The following is an 18,386-nucleotide window of genomic DNA, read 5'->3' on the forward strand; positions in this document are numbered from 1 at the left end:
GTGACTATAATTAATACAATAGCCTAAGCTTAACTATTTCTCTGAATTAAAGCTGACAACTGCCTTTTCAACAAGAGCACAGATAGAGGAAGTAGATTTTACTAACTTGAGGCTTTTCCATTTTCAGAGTGGTAGTTTTACAGGAGTTGTGCAACTTCTAAAATGTGAAATGTTTATATTTTAGAGTGTTGATTTGGTTTGCATAATGATCCTTTTCTTTATTCCTTGGTATCACAAGAGAATACTGGATTTCCTCATGAAAGGAAGCACTGTTGGGGGAAATCTTGGTTCGAGAAAGAGAACAACAGAATGAGGAGTATGTTTGTTTAAGGTGCACTATTTGTTCTGTTCAAGATGAGGTTTTAGTCTGAAAGATAACCTTAGAAAGTAACATCTTAGGATTTGATGTTAAGTGCTTTTTCAGGAATTTATAATGTTATATTTATGTTTTAAGTCCCCCTCACACTTTTCCTACATAATAGATAAAAGTGTCAGATTGACTCTTAAGTATAAAAACATCTAAAGTTTACAGCCAAATTTTGAAGAGTATAAAATTGCAAAAGTGTAATGTAAGTTAAACTGATCATGTGGCATTATTGGTAAAGGCATTGTTTAAAAAAATATAAATCAAAATTCAAAAGCCATGTGGTTATTGGCATATTTAGATTAGAATTTTACTGTGGATCAAGAATATAATTTTGAAGCAATGTTCATGATCCTGCCTGTTTGCTGTGGTTTGCTTTACATTGAGGGGTGGTTTTAGAATATGTAAACTAATTTCCTTTTGGATAAAAATGTACTGCATGAGTGCACATACTGTTAATGGGTCTACAAAACCCATTAGACTTAACCCAGACTAGACTTAACCTGAAGTAGCCTCCCTCTTTCCCTTTCTCCCAAAACATGTGTAATGTGAATATCATACCTTCAGCATCTACACTTTTGCTTTACAGACTGATTTTATTCTGCCATGCTACTTGCTAGTGCTCACTGTGACCTGCCAAAGACATTAATTGGTAAAATCAGAATCTTGTCTTGTGAATCAGAAGTCAACTTTCAAGAACTGCTGTATCAGGAAGTAAATTAGGAATTGTATGTGTGTAGCAGGTAGGAAACTACAGGTGGGATGTTTCAATGTCTAAAAAAGCAAGCAACCATGATGAAGAAGCCCTTTCATGAAATGGGGAATGTTCCTTAGTCTGACAGACCCATTCGCCCACAGTTTCTGTCTAATCAATCATTTGCTTCATTCCTGGTGGAGAGATTGTTCCATTTGAGTATGTTTGGAAAGTGGATGGTAGCTCTTGAACAAAACCCTGAATGAAATGATCCGTTTCAATAAGAAGAGTATCAGTTTTGGACATAACACTTGGAAACAGGTGGTTACTTGGCAGAAAAATGGTGTCAATTTGAATCTGATCCCCCAAACTGCTTTGTTGTAGCTTGAAAACCCATAGTAATGATGGTGATCTGTAGCAATAGCTGGATCAACTGTCACTGTGGTTTTGTTATGTTTCCTGGTTTCATGAATTGCTTTCTTTAGGGTTTATTATGATAGGCTCACAGTAAATCTAACTTATCTGGAATCCTTAGAATCACAATTTTGATGTTAATTCTTGTCAGGCTGAAGGAATTTCAACTGCCCAAAGAGCTGCCTCAGCCTGTTACTCTCCTGTCTTATCAGTCATTTTTAGAATTGTGAAAAACAGCCTAGGCCCTTCCTACATATGCTGACATTTAATTGGGCAGTGACTGTTCATTTAAAATTAATCTGAGGGGTAAGAATTTTCTGAGTAAGTTATGGTACTTGAAACCAAATATTTTTTCTTTTAGCCATTTTTTTTCTTTCTTTCTTTTTGTTGTTGTTGATGTTTTGTTTGGTTTTTTATTTGTTTGGGTTTTTGTTTTGTTTTGTTGGGGGTTTTTAGTTTGGTTATTTTTGTGGATTTTTATTTGTTTTAGTTTGGTTTTTTGTTTGTTTTTGCTGTCATGGTATATTTATATATATCATAGTGTATCTGTAGACTGATGTTAGAGCAGGAATGTGAGCAGGAAGAAATTTTCAGTGAGATTATTCAGAAATTTTTCTTTTAGAAGCTGTTGTATATTTGGATATCCACCAATATGATCAGGAACGTGTCTAACTGCAGTGTCTTTTCAATGGATCTTTCTTAGTATCTTGGATATTTAGATATATCAGTAGAGAAATTTTCTGGAAACTTATAACCAACTTCCAACTTTCAGCTCTGCCCCTATGCTACTTGTCTCTTTCCTACTTCTTCCTCTGAACTGAACTTGCTTCTTTGTTGATGTTTGATAGATCACTGGTAAAGAAAGGAATGGCTTCTCTTCAGGCAAACAGTAAAATGCAAATACCAAAAAAAAAACCCCGAAACATTAATTGTTTAGTGGAAACCACTTTCTGTGGCTGAAACTCTGAATTTGAAGCCATACTTTGTCAGCACCTTGAGGCATGTTTGTATCTTAGCACAGCATGTCCCCCCATTGTGTGTTAACACTTGCATCATGCCAGAAAGTCTAGGAATAGCAGTGATCTTTCGCAAAAGCACTCGTTTGAAGCATTTAAAGTTTTTCCCCGTCTTAGAAAATTCAATATCAAGATCCTCACAGTATGCAGAAAAATTCCTAGTGACATGATTCTAACACTGAAAGGAAGCAAAGTAGCATATATTATTTTATTGGCTACCAGAAAAAAGGTTGTCTTTAAAAATATATATGCGTTTTACATATGCTTTGTGACAGACATACAGCCTGAAGACTGGCACATGGCAAACGGAAATCAATAAAAAATGCATAATGAGATTATAAATATTTATAAAATAGCTGGATGAATATAATATGACAGAAAGAAGCCAAGAAGGCTTTTAGAATAGCAAATCTGTGCTCTAAAATATATTGGAATTGTTCTGAGTTACAATGTGGTAAAAAGTCATTGCATTGGCGATTCGAAGGGTTTCAGGGATGTTCACAACACTTTTGATAAAAGTCTTTTTCAAAGCAACCATGAGAAGTTTCATCAAAGAAGTTCAGCTAAATAATTTTGGAAAGAAGAAAAATAAAAAAAGTAATCAGGAGAGATGGGATGACGGTTAGTGTAGAAACTTGTAGGCATTGTTGGTTGTATGACTGATTGATGGATTGATTTGTAAATTAGGAAAGGTTTCCAACTGGAATAAAAGTGATACAGCTTTATTCAAAGATTACAAATTTTGCAAGTCTGCTAGAAGTTTTTTTAATTATATTTTTTTATAGAATCGCCTGTTCACATAGTTCTGCACATGTTCATAGTTACTCAGTAAGTTATGCCTGTAAGACTGCAAAGTTTATAAACATCAAATAGAAAAACAAGATAGGGGAAGAATTTGATTTCTTAAATGCAAGTAAAAATTTCCTACAGTCATCCTCCTTTCCTGTAGGCTGTACATCACAGGCCTTACTGTGTGGCTAATTCTTCTACAGGAGGACATTGACTGTGGGACTTGACTCCATTTGTTCTCTGTGTTGATGTAAATATCAAGAATAAGCTGGAGGTTTTGTAGGGAGCAATTTATTATTTTCTGCTTTTGCTGCAGATGGCTGATTCTGCTCAGGCTACTAGAGATGCAAAAGTACATAATGAAAGAGAAAATTATACTAAAAATAGAAGAAATTATGCAAGAGAGGAACTTGTTCTGCCTTTTGCAAAAGGCTTACAAAAATTTCTTCAGTGGAGATATCCATATCTGGGGATATTGCTGCTGATTTCTTGCTTATAGAAACCTCTTTCCCATTAGTCCAGAGTAATGGTTGGGTCAGGGTGCTAATTATCTTTGTGAAAAATAGATGGGCAGACAGTCCAAGAGATAGATGCATCCTAATTTGTTAAGGGCTTTTAAAGATAAGTGGCCCTGAAGTAGATTCGTTTTCAAATGAATAGCCAGTAGAGTGCTCGGAGCAGTGGCACAGTGAGCTCTCATCAGTTTTTCTCAGAGTGATGAATACTGCATATTCCGTCTGTTGACGTGGTCTTTGCCATCAGATGTCCCAATTTATTAATAGTTTTTAGGGCAATGGTTGTAAATTATTGCAGCCCAATTTTATTACTGTTTTACATCTACTGAGGACTGAGTCTCATGTGAAGCTTTATATTAATTCAGCAGGGATCATTAAAATATTGACATTTAGGCTCATTTTGGCAGCATTAATCATAGCATTAATCATAGCATTTTATCATACCTTAATTGTATGAAATGACTGGAGTGTTCACTTCTCTAAAAGCAGGTGAAACAATAATTTCCATTTCTCTGCTTTTTCAACCTGCAACTGTACTTTAAAAAACCCAAACAACCCTAAACACGTACCTCCTCCCCACCCACCCCCCGCCCTGCCCCAGTCTCCTAATGTATGTGCTGTGGGCATCTACTTCTTGGCTTCTTTGCAACAACTGAGTGTGTAAGACTCAGCAGCTCTTATGGACCTCACTGGAAGCTCTTGGAAGTGTCATCTCTGAAAATCAGCCTCTGAAATCTCAATGTGAATGCCTACAGCCTGGCCTTGGCTTCAAAAATGTACCCTAATATATATAACAAGAGTACTCCTGACGTGCAAAAAAAGCTGAAATCTATGACTGTTTTCATATGCTAAAATGGCTTAAGGGTTTAAAACAGGCACAGAAATGCTTTTTGTGATTCACTAGCAGGAATAGGCTTACAGCACCCATGTCTGCTTGTATTATTGTACCAGTAAGAGAACCTGTGATATCTGCTCTTTTCCATGGAGGGCATCACTAGATGATTTTGTTTAGTACAAGGAGTTGGCAGGCTTTCTCACTTAACAATCATTAGGAGATCTGCTGCTGAGGTCCCATTTCGTGAGGCAGGTGGAAATTGGTACTTGGTTTGAATGTATTGTTTTCTACCTTTCTCTTAAAGTTCAAGGACAAGGCAAAACTGTTCAGACTACACAAATAAATTTTTTTCTCACTTTTCTTTGTTTACTTGGTCTTTTCACCTCTCCATTTATTCCTTATGAAAATTTATTCTCTTATATGTACGTGAATTAAATTAAAGTTGGAACAATGTCAGCAAAGATGGAAGTGGAAGACTTGAGGAAAGCACGAGGCAGAAGATAACTATGATAATCATGTAGACTTTTTACTGGAGTAAAAATCGTCTAGGTCTTAGTTTATGCTTCTCTTGATGCTTATGAAGGAGGACAATACTGTTGCTTCCGTTTTAGGAAACTGAGGCATTGACTGGGTCAGTGGGGATGGAAACCCTAAATCACTCAAAAGGAAAGGTACAGAAGATGCAGAATAGTGGTAACCCAGTGTGCTAACCTTCACTTCATTCTCATAATCACGCATTTAGTTAATTAAGTAATTTCATGATTACAAGCTGCACCATTTTCCTCCCACACCGGAAATGCGGCTTACACTCAAGGGCAACTAATATGTGAATAATTTTCTGACATTTCCAACCCCAGAAGAGCAAAACAAAGTGCTGAGCCGAGCACCGGCCAGTAAAACCCGGGTTTATGCAATAGTTACAAATTGGTTACTCTGTTGCGCAGTGGGTGGAGCCGGGATGCATGCTGGCAGCGCAGGAGCGGGAGGGAGGCAGGGGGGCTCCCTCCTTCCCTCCTCTCCCGCAGCCTGGGGGAGGCAGGGGCTCCGTGCTGCTGGCCCCGCGGCTCAGGAGGGAGGCAGGGGCTCCATGCTGCCATCCCCGCGGCTCGGGAGGGAGGCAGGGGGCTCCCTCCTGCTGCTGCCGCCGTGGGTGCCAGCGGGCTCCGTCCCCTCCTGCCGCCACCACCATGGGTGCCAGTGGGCTCTGTCCCCTCCTGCCACGGTGGGGCAGCACCGGGCCAGGGTGAGTGAGCCCAGAGGCAGCGGCCGGCCCCGAGCAGCCCCGCCGAGCGGCAGCGCTGAGCTGGGCCACCCGAAGCGGGCCGAGCCTTCACGGCCTGAGCCGAGCCAGTAAACCCCCACCCCCGATCCCGCGATTCTGTTACTATTTGACAACTTTGTTGCATGCATGTCCTTGCTGCGAACGACAGAGTGGCTTATAATTGGGTGCGGCTAATTTATGGACAAAGAATGAAATGTTTGCCAACACCCGGAGATGCGGCTTATAGTCAGTGCGGCTTGTATTCATGAAATTACTGTATTTTAAGGACTACCTCTCCCAACTCCCATCCCTAGATGTTCTTTCAACTTCCGCACATTGACCAGTTTTATTTTCCTTGATGACATGGTATGGCTTAGGCCACAGGCTTCTACTGGAGCCTTCTGCCTCCTGCTATACTGGATCTTCTCAAAAGACTTTGTAGTGATAGATATTTTCTTTTTTCAATTACAACCAATTATTGGGCTTCAGATGACCAAATAATATTCATTAATTTCATTGCCTAAGGATATAAAGCTCCAGGGGAAGCTTCTATTCCTATATGATTGGCAAGATAATTAGGAAGTGAAATAATGCAAGTCTCACCACAGGCAGCCGTCAATGATTTAAATATTTACTCTTTGAATTTAATGTCATATCATACATTCTTTTTTTTCTTTTAAGGCTTTTCTAACTGTAGGTTTAGTATCGACCTTCACTGTGCATGTTTTGCAGGGGCAGGAGTCTTTATGAGCTCAGTCAGACTGGGCTGGTAAATCCACTGAGATTTTTAGTCTGCAGTATCACCTAGATAACACAGGCTAAAGTACACTTTTACTTTTACTAGCTTTTGATTTTAAGCTCCTGGTTCATGACCTTTCATGCTTTATTTGTAAGATATCTCCCACAATTAAAGCTTCTACATGATATGAAAACATAGGCACAGAAGCCACTGATGGCAGCAAGAGTTGTGCATCCTCCAGGAGAGTAGAATATTGGATGTAGGTTAGAGACATCTTTATATAGAGTTTCCTCCAGCCTTCCACATTAGCAGAGACCAGGGTGAAGCTCATATCAGTAATTGGCACATCCAGGCAGCAGTACCAAGTGGGAGATTAAATGAGAGAGCTGTATAGATGTGGGGTCCTGTTGAGGATGGCCTTCCTAAGTAGAAGTCACTTATAAATTAAACATTTAGCAAAACCCTACCAAGTAAAAGGTATCTTACAAAGTTCTGAGAGCTTCTCAATCTGACAGTGGTAAAACCTGAGAAGCAAGGAAATTAGTGGAATTACTCTGATGTGGTTGTACTAAAATTACAGTAATTTCACGAATACAAGCCGCACCATTTTCACCAAAATTTTGGTGGAAACCCGGAAGTGTGGCTAGTACTCTGGGGCGGCTAATATATTAACAATATTCTAAAAGCTACCAACATGGAAGTGAGAGCCTGCGGCAGCCCCAAGCCAAGCTGGAGCCCGGCCGGCCCTGGCAGAGGTGGGAAAGCCTGGCAGAGGCGGGGCCAGCAGTGCGGGGGGCAGGTGGCAGAACCCGGACCAGCAGTGCGGGGGAGCCCAGCAGAACCTGGGCTAGCAGTGTGGGGGAGCCTGGCTGCACAGGGGAGCATGGCAGAAGCGGGGGAGCCCAGCGGGCGGGGCTGCCCGGCGGCGCGGGGAAACCCAGCAGAACCGGGCCTAGCAGTGCAGGGGAGCCCAGCAGAACCGGGGCTAGCAGTGCAGGGGAGCCCAGCAGAACCGGGGCTAGCAGTGCAGGGGAGCCCAGCAGAACCGGGGCTAGCAGTGCAGGGGAGCCCAGCAGAACCGGGGCCAGCAGTGTAGGGGAGCCCAGCAGAACCGGGGCTAGCAGCGTGGGGGAGCCAGGCTGTGCAGGGGAGCATGGCGGAAGCGGGAAGCCTGGCGGCGCGGCGTTGCCCAGCGGCGCGGGGAAGCCCAGCAGAACTGGGACCAGCAGTGTAGGGGAGCCCAGCAGGACTGGGGCCAGCAGCATGGGGGAGCCCAGCAGAACTGGGGCCAGCAGTGCCGGCCAGGGTGAGCAAACGCGGAGGCGGTGGCGCAGACGGGAGGAGGGGGCAAGCAAACCTGGCAGCGGCAACACTGCCCAGCCGGCCCTGAGCGGCCCCACCGAGCCGTGGCGCCAAGCTGGGCCACCCAGCCCTGTCGGCAACCATGAGCGGGCTGAGCCTGTCTGGCCCCGCCCCGAGCCAGTAAACCCCACTATGCCACAATTCTGTTACTAATTGGCAAATTTGTGAAAGTTGCACACAGATCTTCGCTACGAACAAAAGGGCGGCTAATATTCGGGGGCAGCTTTTTTATTGACAAAGACATCAACGTTGTCAATGCACCGGAAGTGCGGCTTATACTCCGTGCGGCTTGTATTCGTGAAATTACTGTAATCTGGCTAAAATAAATTTAAAAGGACAAAAAAAATCAATATTCTTGCTAATGAGAATCAACATTTATCTTGCAGGGAACCTGAAGTTTTGCCTTCTGATTCTGAACCAGCCTTTCAACAAAGGTCATTTTCATTGTCTGTGGAGCAGAGGTAATAATAACTTACATACATCTTCATTTGCTTATTTTCTTAGCTGTTACCCAACTAACATACTTTGTGTTTGTTGAAGTGCAGTGTGAAAATTTCCTCTTTACTAGAGCAACCTTCTGGTGAGGCTGTGAATTGGCAGAGTATGTCCCTTGTTACTGAATGCAGCAAATGAGCTGATTATGCAAATTCTGCATCCCTGCATTGCCCATGTCAGTGGGAACTTTGTGCACTGATCTGTGTAAGACTGTAGCATTTCAGAGGCTTTTTAGGAATGGTCATTGTTTTGCTGACAAAGTGTAGCAGATCAATGGTGCATTTAAGAGTCTGGAAGTGAGCATTTCTTTAAAGGTCATCAGTGAAATGTGTTAAATTTAATCAAAATAAAATGAACCGTGTAGGTATTAAGTTGTGAAAGTGGTGGGGAATTTGTGTGCTTGTCAGAAATATGCAAATCAGATTTCACTATCCCTTTGTTAAACATTCACAGTGCTAATCATCATCTCTGGTATGATAGCCTCAGATTTACTGACATTTTGTGGAGATATGTAAATCTTTACAAGCTTGGAGCTATTAATTCCTCTGTGCAGGAACGTTGTCCTTCAGAAGTTTTCTGAAAAACCATAGGAACTATCTCTAACTTATTCCCAGAATGGGAACCTTGCAGAGAGATTCTTTGTAACTGGCTGGAGCAGGTAGAGCTATTTGGTTGCACCATAGGCATAAGGACTGGCAGGGGGTAGCTGTTAAAAGGAATTGAAATGAGGGATGAAGTGAGCAGGATGTATTCATAGCACTTAATTCCAGTAAACCCAAATTAGGTACCCATATAGCCAGAGGAGTGATAAAAAAAGGAAGAGAGTTGTACAAGATGATTCAAAGCAGCTGAACAAGTGCTGTATCCCAAACAAACTCACTTTCATTTGCATAATCAGCAAGAAAGTAACAAGTGTTCAGTGGAATGGCTGTCCAGTTGTGGATCTACATATTTTTTTTCATTTAAAAAGATACACTGAAACACCTGCTTTGTATTAAATAGAGAAGGAAACAAGGTGAAGCATTTGATCTTATGTCTTTGTCCCACCTTTCTTGTTTTCAGGGTTGAGGTTAAAAAAAAAAGTAAACCTGACATGCACGTTTCTGATAGCAATATTTAGTGTCTTGTAGTACCCAGCATATGTTGCTTTTGTGCTATATTTTGTTATCAGACTTTTTTTGTATCTGTCTTTTGGAATTTTAAATCTTCCTCTTTTGATCAAACCTTGGAGGCATAGAGTGCTTCTTACTGTAACACTAATGAGCCTTTAAACTGTAGTGCTTCTGTAAAGGGTTGAAATAAGAAGCTGAATAAAATCAAGTAGGCCAAAGACTGTCTTACTCAAAGCTACCTCAATGGGCTCCTGTTCTCTGAGCATAACTGTGTTGAAAGTAATCACTGGTGCTGTAGTTTTCCAAAGAGTTTGTGGGAGGAGCAGAAGCCCTAATTAAGCTACTAAGACTTTTGCTGGTAGATTACTTTAAGAGATAGGTGGATATTTTCTGTGTAAGTAAAATGACAAATGGAGGTGGTTACATGGTAAACCTGAGATGCTTTGAAGAAAAACATTTCAGCTTCAGCAAACCTTAGTGAATCCAGGACAAGGTTTTGGTGATGCCTGGCTTACATTGCTAGTGGACTACTTTAGGTATCCGCAGTTTTCTGGATATCGCTTCTGGAGGAGCGCAGGGACTGTTGCAGGACTAGGAGAACCTGGGGGGTTTGGTATGTGAACTGTAAGAAGTTCTGAAGGAATCATCCATAAGAACAGTGCTTGATGACCAGTTGTATATGCTTGAGATAACATAAAGGAGAGATGAGAAAGAAATAGTGAGGCTGTTAATCCACAGAATATTGCTAGCTACACAAACACAGGGGAAAAGGGAGAGAAAAATACAAAGGGAAAATAAGATAGTGTCCCATGTCTCTTGGGGTTATGGGAATCTAGGTTTTTTATACTCAGTACAGAATGCTGATATGTGTTATTTTCAAGTAGTTTGGGTCCTATCAAAATAACTTCTTTCATTAGCCCTGTCAATTTAGTGTTAAGTAAAATGTGGTGTGACGTGAAATGTCCTAAGTTAAAAAAAAAAAAATTCACTTCAATAAGTGGCTGTTCTACACTAAAATCATCCCAGGTGTAACTCCTCTTGACCTCAAGAAAAAGTGGTTGCAGCTAATTAACTTTTGTCTTATTACGCACATTTATGAAATCTATTTTTACTGACATACTTTCAGAAGAACTATTTCAGTCGGTACAAATTTGCATGAACTTTCTTCCTTGTGCTTTGTGAAGGACACTGAAATCAGATTTCAACATTTCCAAGAGACATCTTTTACCATTCTTGCCATACAAACTGGATAAGTGACAATAATGAAGTTGTACTAGCTAATGACTATATGATTTTAGTGTATTATATATTATTACTGTAATTATTCAGTCTAGAATATGCTCACTTGTTTGGTGTTTGGTGCAATCATATGGTATTAGTGCTGTCCTAAAAGCAAGATGGATGGAATGCTGAAGAAGGGATAGTTTGCAAAAGCAGGATGAAGCAGAAAATGCTGGTTGTTCCCTGATGGATTTATTGAGTTGCATATAGTGAGAAGGGGAAAAAACCAAATGACAAGAGAAATTTAAAAGAATAGATTAGTGAAGGGGAATAGGAGATTATGTCAAAGAGTCAGGGCCCTGCTTTTCTGAGCTGCATGTTTTACTCTCTGTGAGTTTTCTATAAGGAAGACTGGATTCAGTAGGCTTTACCTTAAGAACACTGTCATGCATCCTGAATTCCTGCTTATACAAAGTTTCTAGCTCCTAGTTTCAATCCTGTTTAATAAAAAAAAAAGTTGTGAAAAAATCCAGTTTGAATTAGTCTCTGGGGCTACTTCTCAAGTGATTTCAAATGTAAATGTATCTTTCACAGAATTGACTGTGAGTTGAAGTCTGAAGCTGTCTTTATGTTAAGTTTGAAAAGTACAAAAGCCCAGGTTTTAGTGGCTGAAAACAGAATGGGCTTTCTGAGGAGTAAATGAAAGTTCCTGAGACTTTGATTCTTCCTTTTAAAATCTCTTTAATCAGAAATGCAGTGACTTATGCCAAGAGTTTCAGCTATGTCTGGTGATTGCAAGTGCTCTGATTTTTTGATGTCTCCCTAGGGAAGAGGCAGAAGTATTGCAGGGCTGAGAAATCACCTCAGTGAAAATTGTCTTAAGTTCGGGATCTGAAAATTGTTTCTTAATTCTGAAAACATTACCCCTATGAGCTACTCAAGTGATCCAGAATTTTCTTATGTCCCTGCTTTATGATAGGATGTTAAATGGCTGTACATTGCAGAGTACTTTCCACTCTTAAATGTTGACAATGACAGCTATAAAGAACAAGGAGTTATGCTCTGGAAAGTAAAATTATTATTTAAAAAGTCAGAGTGAAATGACAACATTCTACAGCAATCTGATGAATTTGTGCTTTATAGTGGGAAAATGTGTCCTTGGGTATTTTTTAAGTTCTCACAATGACTGTGATACATTGGCCACTGTGCCTTCCTCAAAAGGATTGTGATTTCTTTCCACAAATAAACACTTTCTATGACAACTTTTAATCAAACAAAACTTGTTGAACAACTTTTAATATTAACCGTTCATACTACAAAATGTCCTTGGCTAATGTATTAGAATAAGCTACCAACATCCGTTTTGGGCGTGCTGACTGAATCCTGACTTGTGGAAGGTGTATTTAATGTTGGACAAGTTGATAGAAAGGAGACATCTATGAAATCAGGCTGAAAAAAATGTCTATCCTTCAGGTGCACATCCCTAAATAGTCTCTTCCATTGACCATTCTTTCCAGTGAAGGAACTTGGTGTCTGGTTCTGTCTTATGCTGTTCTACAGACAACATGACCAGCCACTTCATATGCATAGAATATGGGCATTTTATGACACCTTGTGAATGATGGAAATGGAGGAGCTCCAGAAAGAGGAATGTTGCTTATGCTGGAGACTTTAGCTCTATATTGTGTGGAGAGTCTATATACTGAGATAACAGAAAACATTCTTCTACAGTAGCAGTGTAGTATGTCAAATCCAAACTGTTAAATTGTTTTCATGTAAACAGTATTTTCTTAGACTACTTATATTGTGATGGCTTTTCCCTAAACTGAGTTTTTTGCAATTTTCCATCTCCATCAATACCCATTTGTAACAATCAAAGCAGTTGTTCCATTGTAAATCTCATCTTGAATGTCAGGCAACTTCCCTGTCAAAGCCAATTTTCACTCTTCGGTGAAAATGCTCATAATGAATGGTTGGTTAGCACCTAGAAGTGACTGCAATGTACAGTAATTTCATGAATACAAGCCGCACGGACTATAAGCTGCATCTCTGGGTGTTGGCAAACATTTCGTTCTTTGTCCATAAATAAACCGCACCTGAGTATAAGCCCCTCTGTCGTTCGCAGCGAGGACCCACGTGCAACAAAGTTGCCAATTAGTAACAGAACGGCGGCAGGGCGGGGTTTACTGGCTTGGCTCGAGCTGTACAGGCTCAGCCTGCTCAGTGCTGCCGATGGGGCCAGGTAGCCCAGCCCGGTGCTGCCACTTGGCGGGGCCGCTCGAGGCAGACCGCCGCCTCTGGGGTCACTCGCTCTGGGCCGGCGCTGCCCCGTGGTGGCAGGCAGGGACAGAGGCCCCCCCGGCTCCCGCGGAGGCGGGTGGGGACGGAGCCCCTGCCGCCTCCCTGGGCTGCGGCGATGGCGGCACGGAGCCCCCACCGCCTCCCTGGGCCGCGGCGATGGCGGCACAGGGCCCCGCCATCTCTCCCCTGGGCTGCGGCAGAGGAGGGAAGAAGAGAGCTCTCCCACCTCTCTCCCTGCCCCTCGTGCTGCCTGCAGGGATCCAGGCGCCACCCGCAGCGCAACAGAGTAACAATTTGTAACAATCGCAAAATGCCGGCTTTTACTGGCAGGTGCTCGGCTCGGCACCCTGGCTGGCACTTCTGAGGTTGTAAATGTCAGAAAATTATTCACAAATTAGCTGTTCCTGAATATAAGCCGCATTTCCGGTGTGGGAGTAAAATTTTAGTCAAAATGGTGCGGCTTGTATTCGTGAAATTACTGTAATTGGTGATTGATATTTTGAATGTCTTCAGTTGAGGTCCAAGAGCTATGTATAGAGGGAAATAAGATACAAGTGGCTATACAAAATTCAGGTATAAGTTCAGATGTGCAGAGGAGAAGGTAACAGATCAGTTGGAACAGTTTTAATGTTTCAAAGCAGAAGAAAGATTATTGTAGTTTAATGAGAGGAGGGGAAACAACCTGACTTTCTTTGGTGCTGTTTTTTAATTCTCTATGATTGATATCTTTTCCTTTAGTCTTTAGAGGTTGAACTTATTAATAATTCTGGAAGTGTAGGTATGTGCAGCCATTCACTTGCCCTTTTATGTCATCAATGAGCTTGCCTTGTTGGCATATGGGGAGCTTTCTTCTCACTTTTTATTTTCATTTCTAGCTGAATTTGCTTGTAATTTATCTCAGATTTGTCCTGGACTCAGAATTGGCAGTTGGCAGAAAACTTGAGGGAATTCAGAGCAGCTGCTATTAATAAATAGGGAAATGTTCGTAAAAATGGTGATTGGGATGTCACATGAACATCTGTGCTTTATTGCAATTTCCAGCAGGCATGAAGACTAGCAGTAACTCTCACTGCTGGCCTCAGCTTAGACTCCTAAAATGTCAATATGAAGTTTGTTTTTCCACATTTGAATCAAAACAGGAATATAATTTCTATTTTGTATTTAATAACTTAAATTTCATGTTCTGTCACACGTAATTTAGATGTAAATAACATTTTGGTATGATGATGTGCTGTTAAGTTGGATTTGCATGCAAGTTGGTTCCTTCAATTACAGGAGTCTGAGAGAAATTATTTCAAGTATTCTAAAGGGTAGGGAATCTATGATATACTTTAGGAACAAGAAAATCTGGCCCACTCTAGGGCTAGCTAGTACCATGCTTTAAGCTTAGAAATGAACTATTTCCAAATGAATCATTTGGAAAAGACCTCCAAGATAATTGAGTCTAACCTTTGATTGATCACCACCTGGTAGTACATGGCACTATGTGCCACATCCAGTCATTTCTTGAACATCTGTGACTTTACCACTTCCCTGGGAAGCCCATTCCAGTATTTCACAACCCTTTCTGTGAAGAAATTCCTTCTGATGTCCAGCCTAAAGCTTCCCTGGAGCAGTTTGAGGTTACATCCTCTTATCTTGTGAATTGTTACCTGGGAGAAGAGGCTGTCTACAACCTGCTTCCAAGCAGCTGTAGAAAGTGATAAGGTCTCTCTGCTGAACCTCCTTTTCTCCAGGCTAAACAACCCCAGCTCCCTCAACTGTTCCTCATAGGGCTTGTGTTCCAGACCCTTCACCAGCCTTGTAGCCCTTCTCTGGACATGCTGCAATATCTCAATGTATTTTTTGAAACGAGCCGAGACAGAACTGGACACACAACTCAAGGTGCAAAGTAGGATCTGGATTTTAGGACATGCAGTAGTTTGCACTAGAAGAAGAGATTTTTGGGAAGAGAGCTTTTTGAGCTTTGCCTATAAGCTTGATATCAGCCAGATTTTCAGTAGTGAACTGGAAGCTTAAATTTATCTTTAGAAAACCAAGCTTAAAGCTCCAGAAATATGATAAAATTATTCTGTTTGTGCCATATATGTTGTCAGTGTTTTTCTGGTTGGGAGTTTGGGCTCTTGAGAGACGTAGCCTGGATGTGTGGACAATTTAAAAAGTAGGTCTCGGTGATTTTTCTGAATTTGTAGATAGTTATTGGCAAAGCTGAGGACAGAACTAATCTTCTAGGCCTTTTTGCGTGGTTCAAGTTCCCTCACCATAGTGGATGCTGTGACAGAATGAGGTCTCAAGATAAATTTTGAGACAGTAGGCTGAATATATTTTCTTGTTGATGTTAATTCTCTGTAAATCCAGAAGCAGGAAATTCTAAGACCTAAAATAATTTTCGTTTGTTTTATGGATTTGAGATTTTGTTTTGAAAAATGGAAAAAAAAGAGTAATTAAGATTCCCCTCTGTGATGCTTTGAAAAACTAAACCCTGCTGAGCTGAAGTTCAGAGTAACAGAACAATAGAGAATTACTTTGAAGTACTAGTGAGAAGCATAGATGATTACAGCACAAGAAAAAAATGAGAGGTTATTACAGTGCTTTTTCTATGAAGCCAGGATGCAAATCCCATTAGGGAAGGTCTATTGTCACAGGATTTGCTGTAGAGAAACCTTTGATAGCATCGTGCTATATATCTGGTTACCATGATGTTTCCCAGAGGACTATTGAAAGAAGGAGCTTTGGAAAATACTGTCAGGAGAGTGCTTCGGAGCACCCCAAGCAGAAAGAGAAGCATAAGAGAGTAGACAAAAAAGATGATTCATGGCTTATTTTGTTCGTGATTCAAGAAAAGAAATGGTCCTGGGAATGAACTCGAGGAGCAGAGGTGAATGCATGAGGTTAGCATAAATAAGACCAGTGACAGAAAAGAGCAGCCTTTTAATCCCATAAAAGGAACTCTTGGATTTTCACTGCCTCAAGCTACACAGTGAAAAGCATTTAAAACCATTGTTTCTCTGGGAGTTACTACAGGGCAAAAGTATTATTTTCATAGCTAGACCTTAGTGTGAATCCATTACTAGGGTGAAGTGTAAGGTCTTGTAAAATATGGATGTTATCTAGGGTTGCCAGTGTCAGGGTCTTCTCACTGGCTGTGATGGCCTTTGGATCAAACCACTGTATTATAGTCTTCCTTTTTCTCTTACTCCAGGGTTGCCTAAGGGCAGACAAACCTTTTTTAATAATAAGGAAATTAAAAAAAAAAAAAGGCAGTCCCAATAAACCCACAGTGCTACAAGTGACTCACCTTGATCCAGTGGTGATTTCAAATGGTGATTGCTTTTTAAAAGTGGATTTTGTCCTTTTTATTTGTCTGGGTCTTTTTGTATTTCCAGATTTTGAATTTTAAATGTTTTTATTACTTTATTACCATGATTGCAGTTATGAGTAACTCAACCAGTGAACTGTTTAACTCTTCTGTAATATACTGAGACTGTGCTAGGATTTATTAGCTACTTGACTGATGGAGTGTGCATACTTCAGTGTGTTCAGTGCCTGAAGGGACAGCGGTAGTTTAGGAATATGGATGTTGGATTGGTGGTTTTGTCATATGAATGGTTTACATTCTGTCTTGTGCTCACCCATATTATCAAGTAAACTGTAAATTCATGTAAGTCAGAAAATAACTAACTTTTCTGCTCTACTTATTGTATCTTTTCTTTTGTATAGTAGGCTGTTTTGTTAAATTTTAGCATTAAATAAATGCATTACTAAAATAGTCTGTGCATTTGCATTTAGAAAACAGCATAGTGGAATTATTTTTTAATGTGTAATTGGTTAGATGTTAGCCAAAAATGTAGCACATAGAAGTGAAAATATTATTGTGACTATTAACAATTTTTTCCTTGCAATTTAACAGTTCGTTAATACTCTGAGGAGACAATGGTGATGTATATCAGCCTGTCTTTGTTTCATCAACAGTGAATCACATTGGAACAGAATCCAGACATTGTCATAGGTTTTTCACTGGAGAAAATTCCACTGACCTCAGAAATAATGGGGACAACCTATAATTTTTGGGGGATTTTTATTATCATGTATTGTTGGAAGCTTTATGACTAGCACAGCCTGATGTAGAAGCTACTGATATCAATATTCCCTCAGTTACTTTGAATTAATTTGATTCAGACCTCCATAAAATTATTTCTTTAATGAGAGGGCCTCCCTCTATTTTCACTGAAATAAAGCTTAGTGTTAACTTGGATGTCCTGGATGAGGTATAACCACAAGAATCAATGTTGGTTCAATGTCAGCTTCATTAGGACTGAAATAATTTGATACTTTAGAGTATGAGTATCATTCTGTTGGATTTTCTTTTGAAAAACCCAGCTCCTTCAAACCCTTGCTGCGTATGTTCAGAGCTCAAGGTCTGGCTCATTGGGAGTTCTGTTTCTGGCAAGGTAAGTCATTAAGCAGGTAACTAAGTTTTTCCTTGTCTGAACATGCACTTGTCTTTCAAGGTTCTTGGTGTTACCTACAACCACCCCTTACCTTTAGACCCTAGCTTCCAGTAGGCCATAGTTGTCCATGTTATTAGCTTGGTGTTTGTGAATAAATGAATAAACTATGAATAAATGATTGTCAGGTTAAACAGGATAATAACAGAACAGCACACTTGAAATGTGTTTCTTTTGAGGGGGAAAAGAGAAAAAGGGGCTAATTTGACACTGCAAGTCTTCGAAGAGGCCCCAAACATTTTGAAGTGCAAGAATTGGAAAGGCTCAGAATGCATTTAGATTGACCTATTTGGCAACATAAGTATCCTAAGAAAACACAAATTCATAACATGCTGTTACAATGACTTAATTTTAACTTGAGGATATGCTAATTATGCACATAAGTAATAAACTTCCGATTTTTACAAAGAATTATGAGTAAGTTGTTTAACCTGTGAAAATATGTGATTCAACAAAACAACACAGCTCATGTTTTTGTACAGGGTTAAGGTGAGTCCGCTGGATTTTGAAGTCCTTTGAGGTACAAGGCAAAAGTGATGTAAGTGCAGTCTCTGGCCCAAATCATACCAGAAGTAAAATACTTTGATTACCTCTTGGTTTGGGATGCCTAAATTACCATCTTAAATGGACTCTGGTTTCCTAACCTTCCCTTTTATCCATCCCGGGCTGGGAGAGAAGCTGAGCACTGAGCAGCTGAGACATGCAGTCATGCAGCACACCTTAACGACTTGGCCTATGTTTCATCGTGATTTAAAACCAC

The 18,386-nt window shown here is 40.5% G+C and overlaps 1 protein-coding gene across 5 annotated transcripts in view; it reads left to right on the forward strand.

Annotated features, from left to right (window-relative positions):
- The window catches only part of TPK1 (thiamin pyrophosphokinase 1), a 340,579-nt gene that overhangs the window by 55,702 nt on the left and 266,491 nt on the right, over positions 1-18,386 (forward strand). For 2 of the 5 annotated variants that reach the window (XM_033066879.1, XM_033066856.2), the window contains exon 2: positions 8,376-8,450. The exons of 1 other annotated variant lie outside the window; for it this stretch is intronic. In XM_033066879.1, coding sequence (XP_032922770.1) covers positions 8,376-8,450 — 75 coding nt within the window. Of the gene's footprint in view, positions 1-8,371; positions 8,451-18,386 lie in introns of those variants that run through there. 2 more of the 5 variants (XM_033066862.1, XM_033066888.1) reach the window with 1 other exon arrangement.

Source organism: Catharus ustulatus, chromosome 1, assembly GCF_009819885.2.
Source record: "Catharus ustulatus isolate bCatUst1 chromosome 1, bCatUst1.pri.v2, whole genome shotgun sequence".
NCBI classification, from domain to species: domain Eukaryota; kingdom Metazoa; phylum Chordata; class Aves; order Passeriformes; family Turdidae; genus Catharus; species Catharus ustulatus.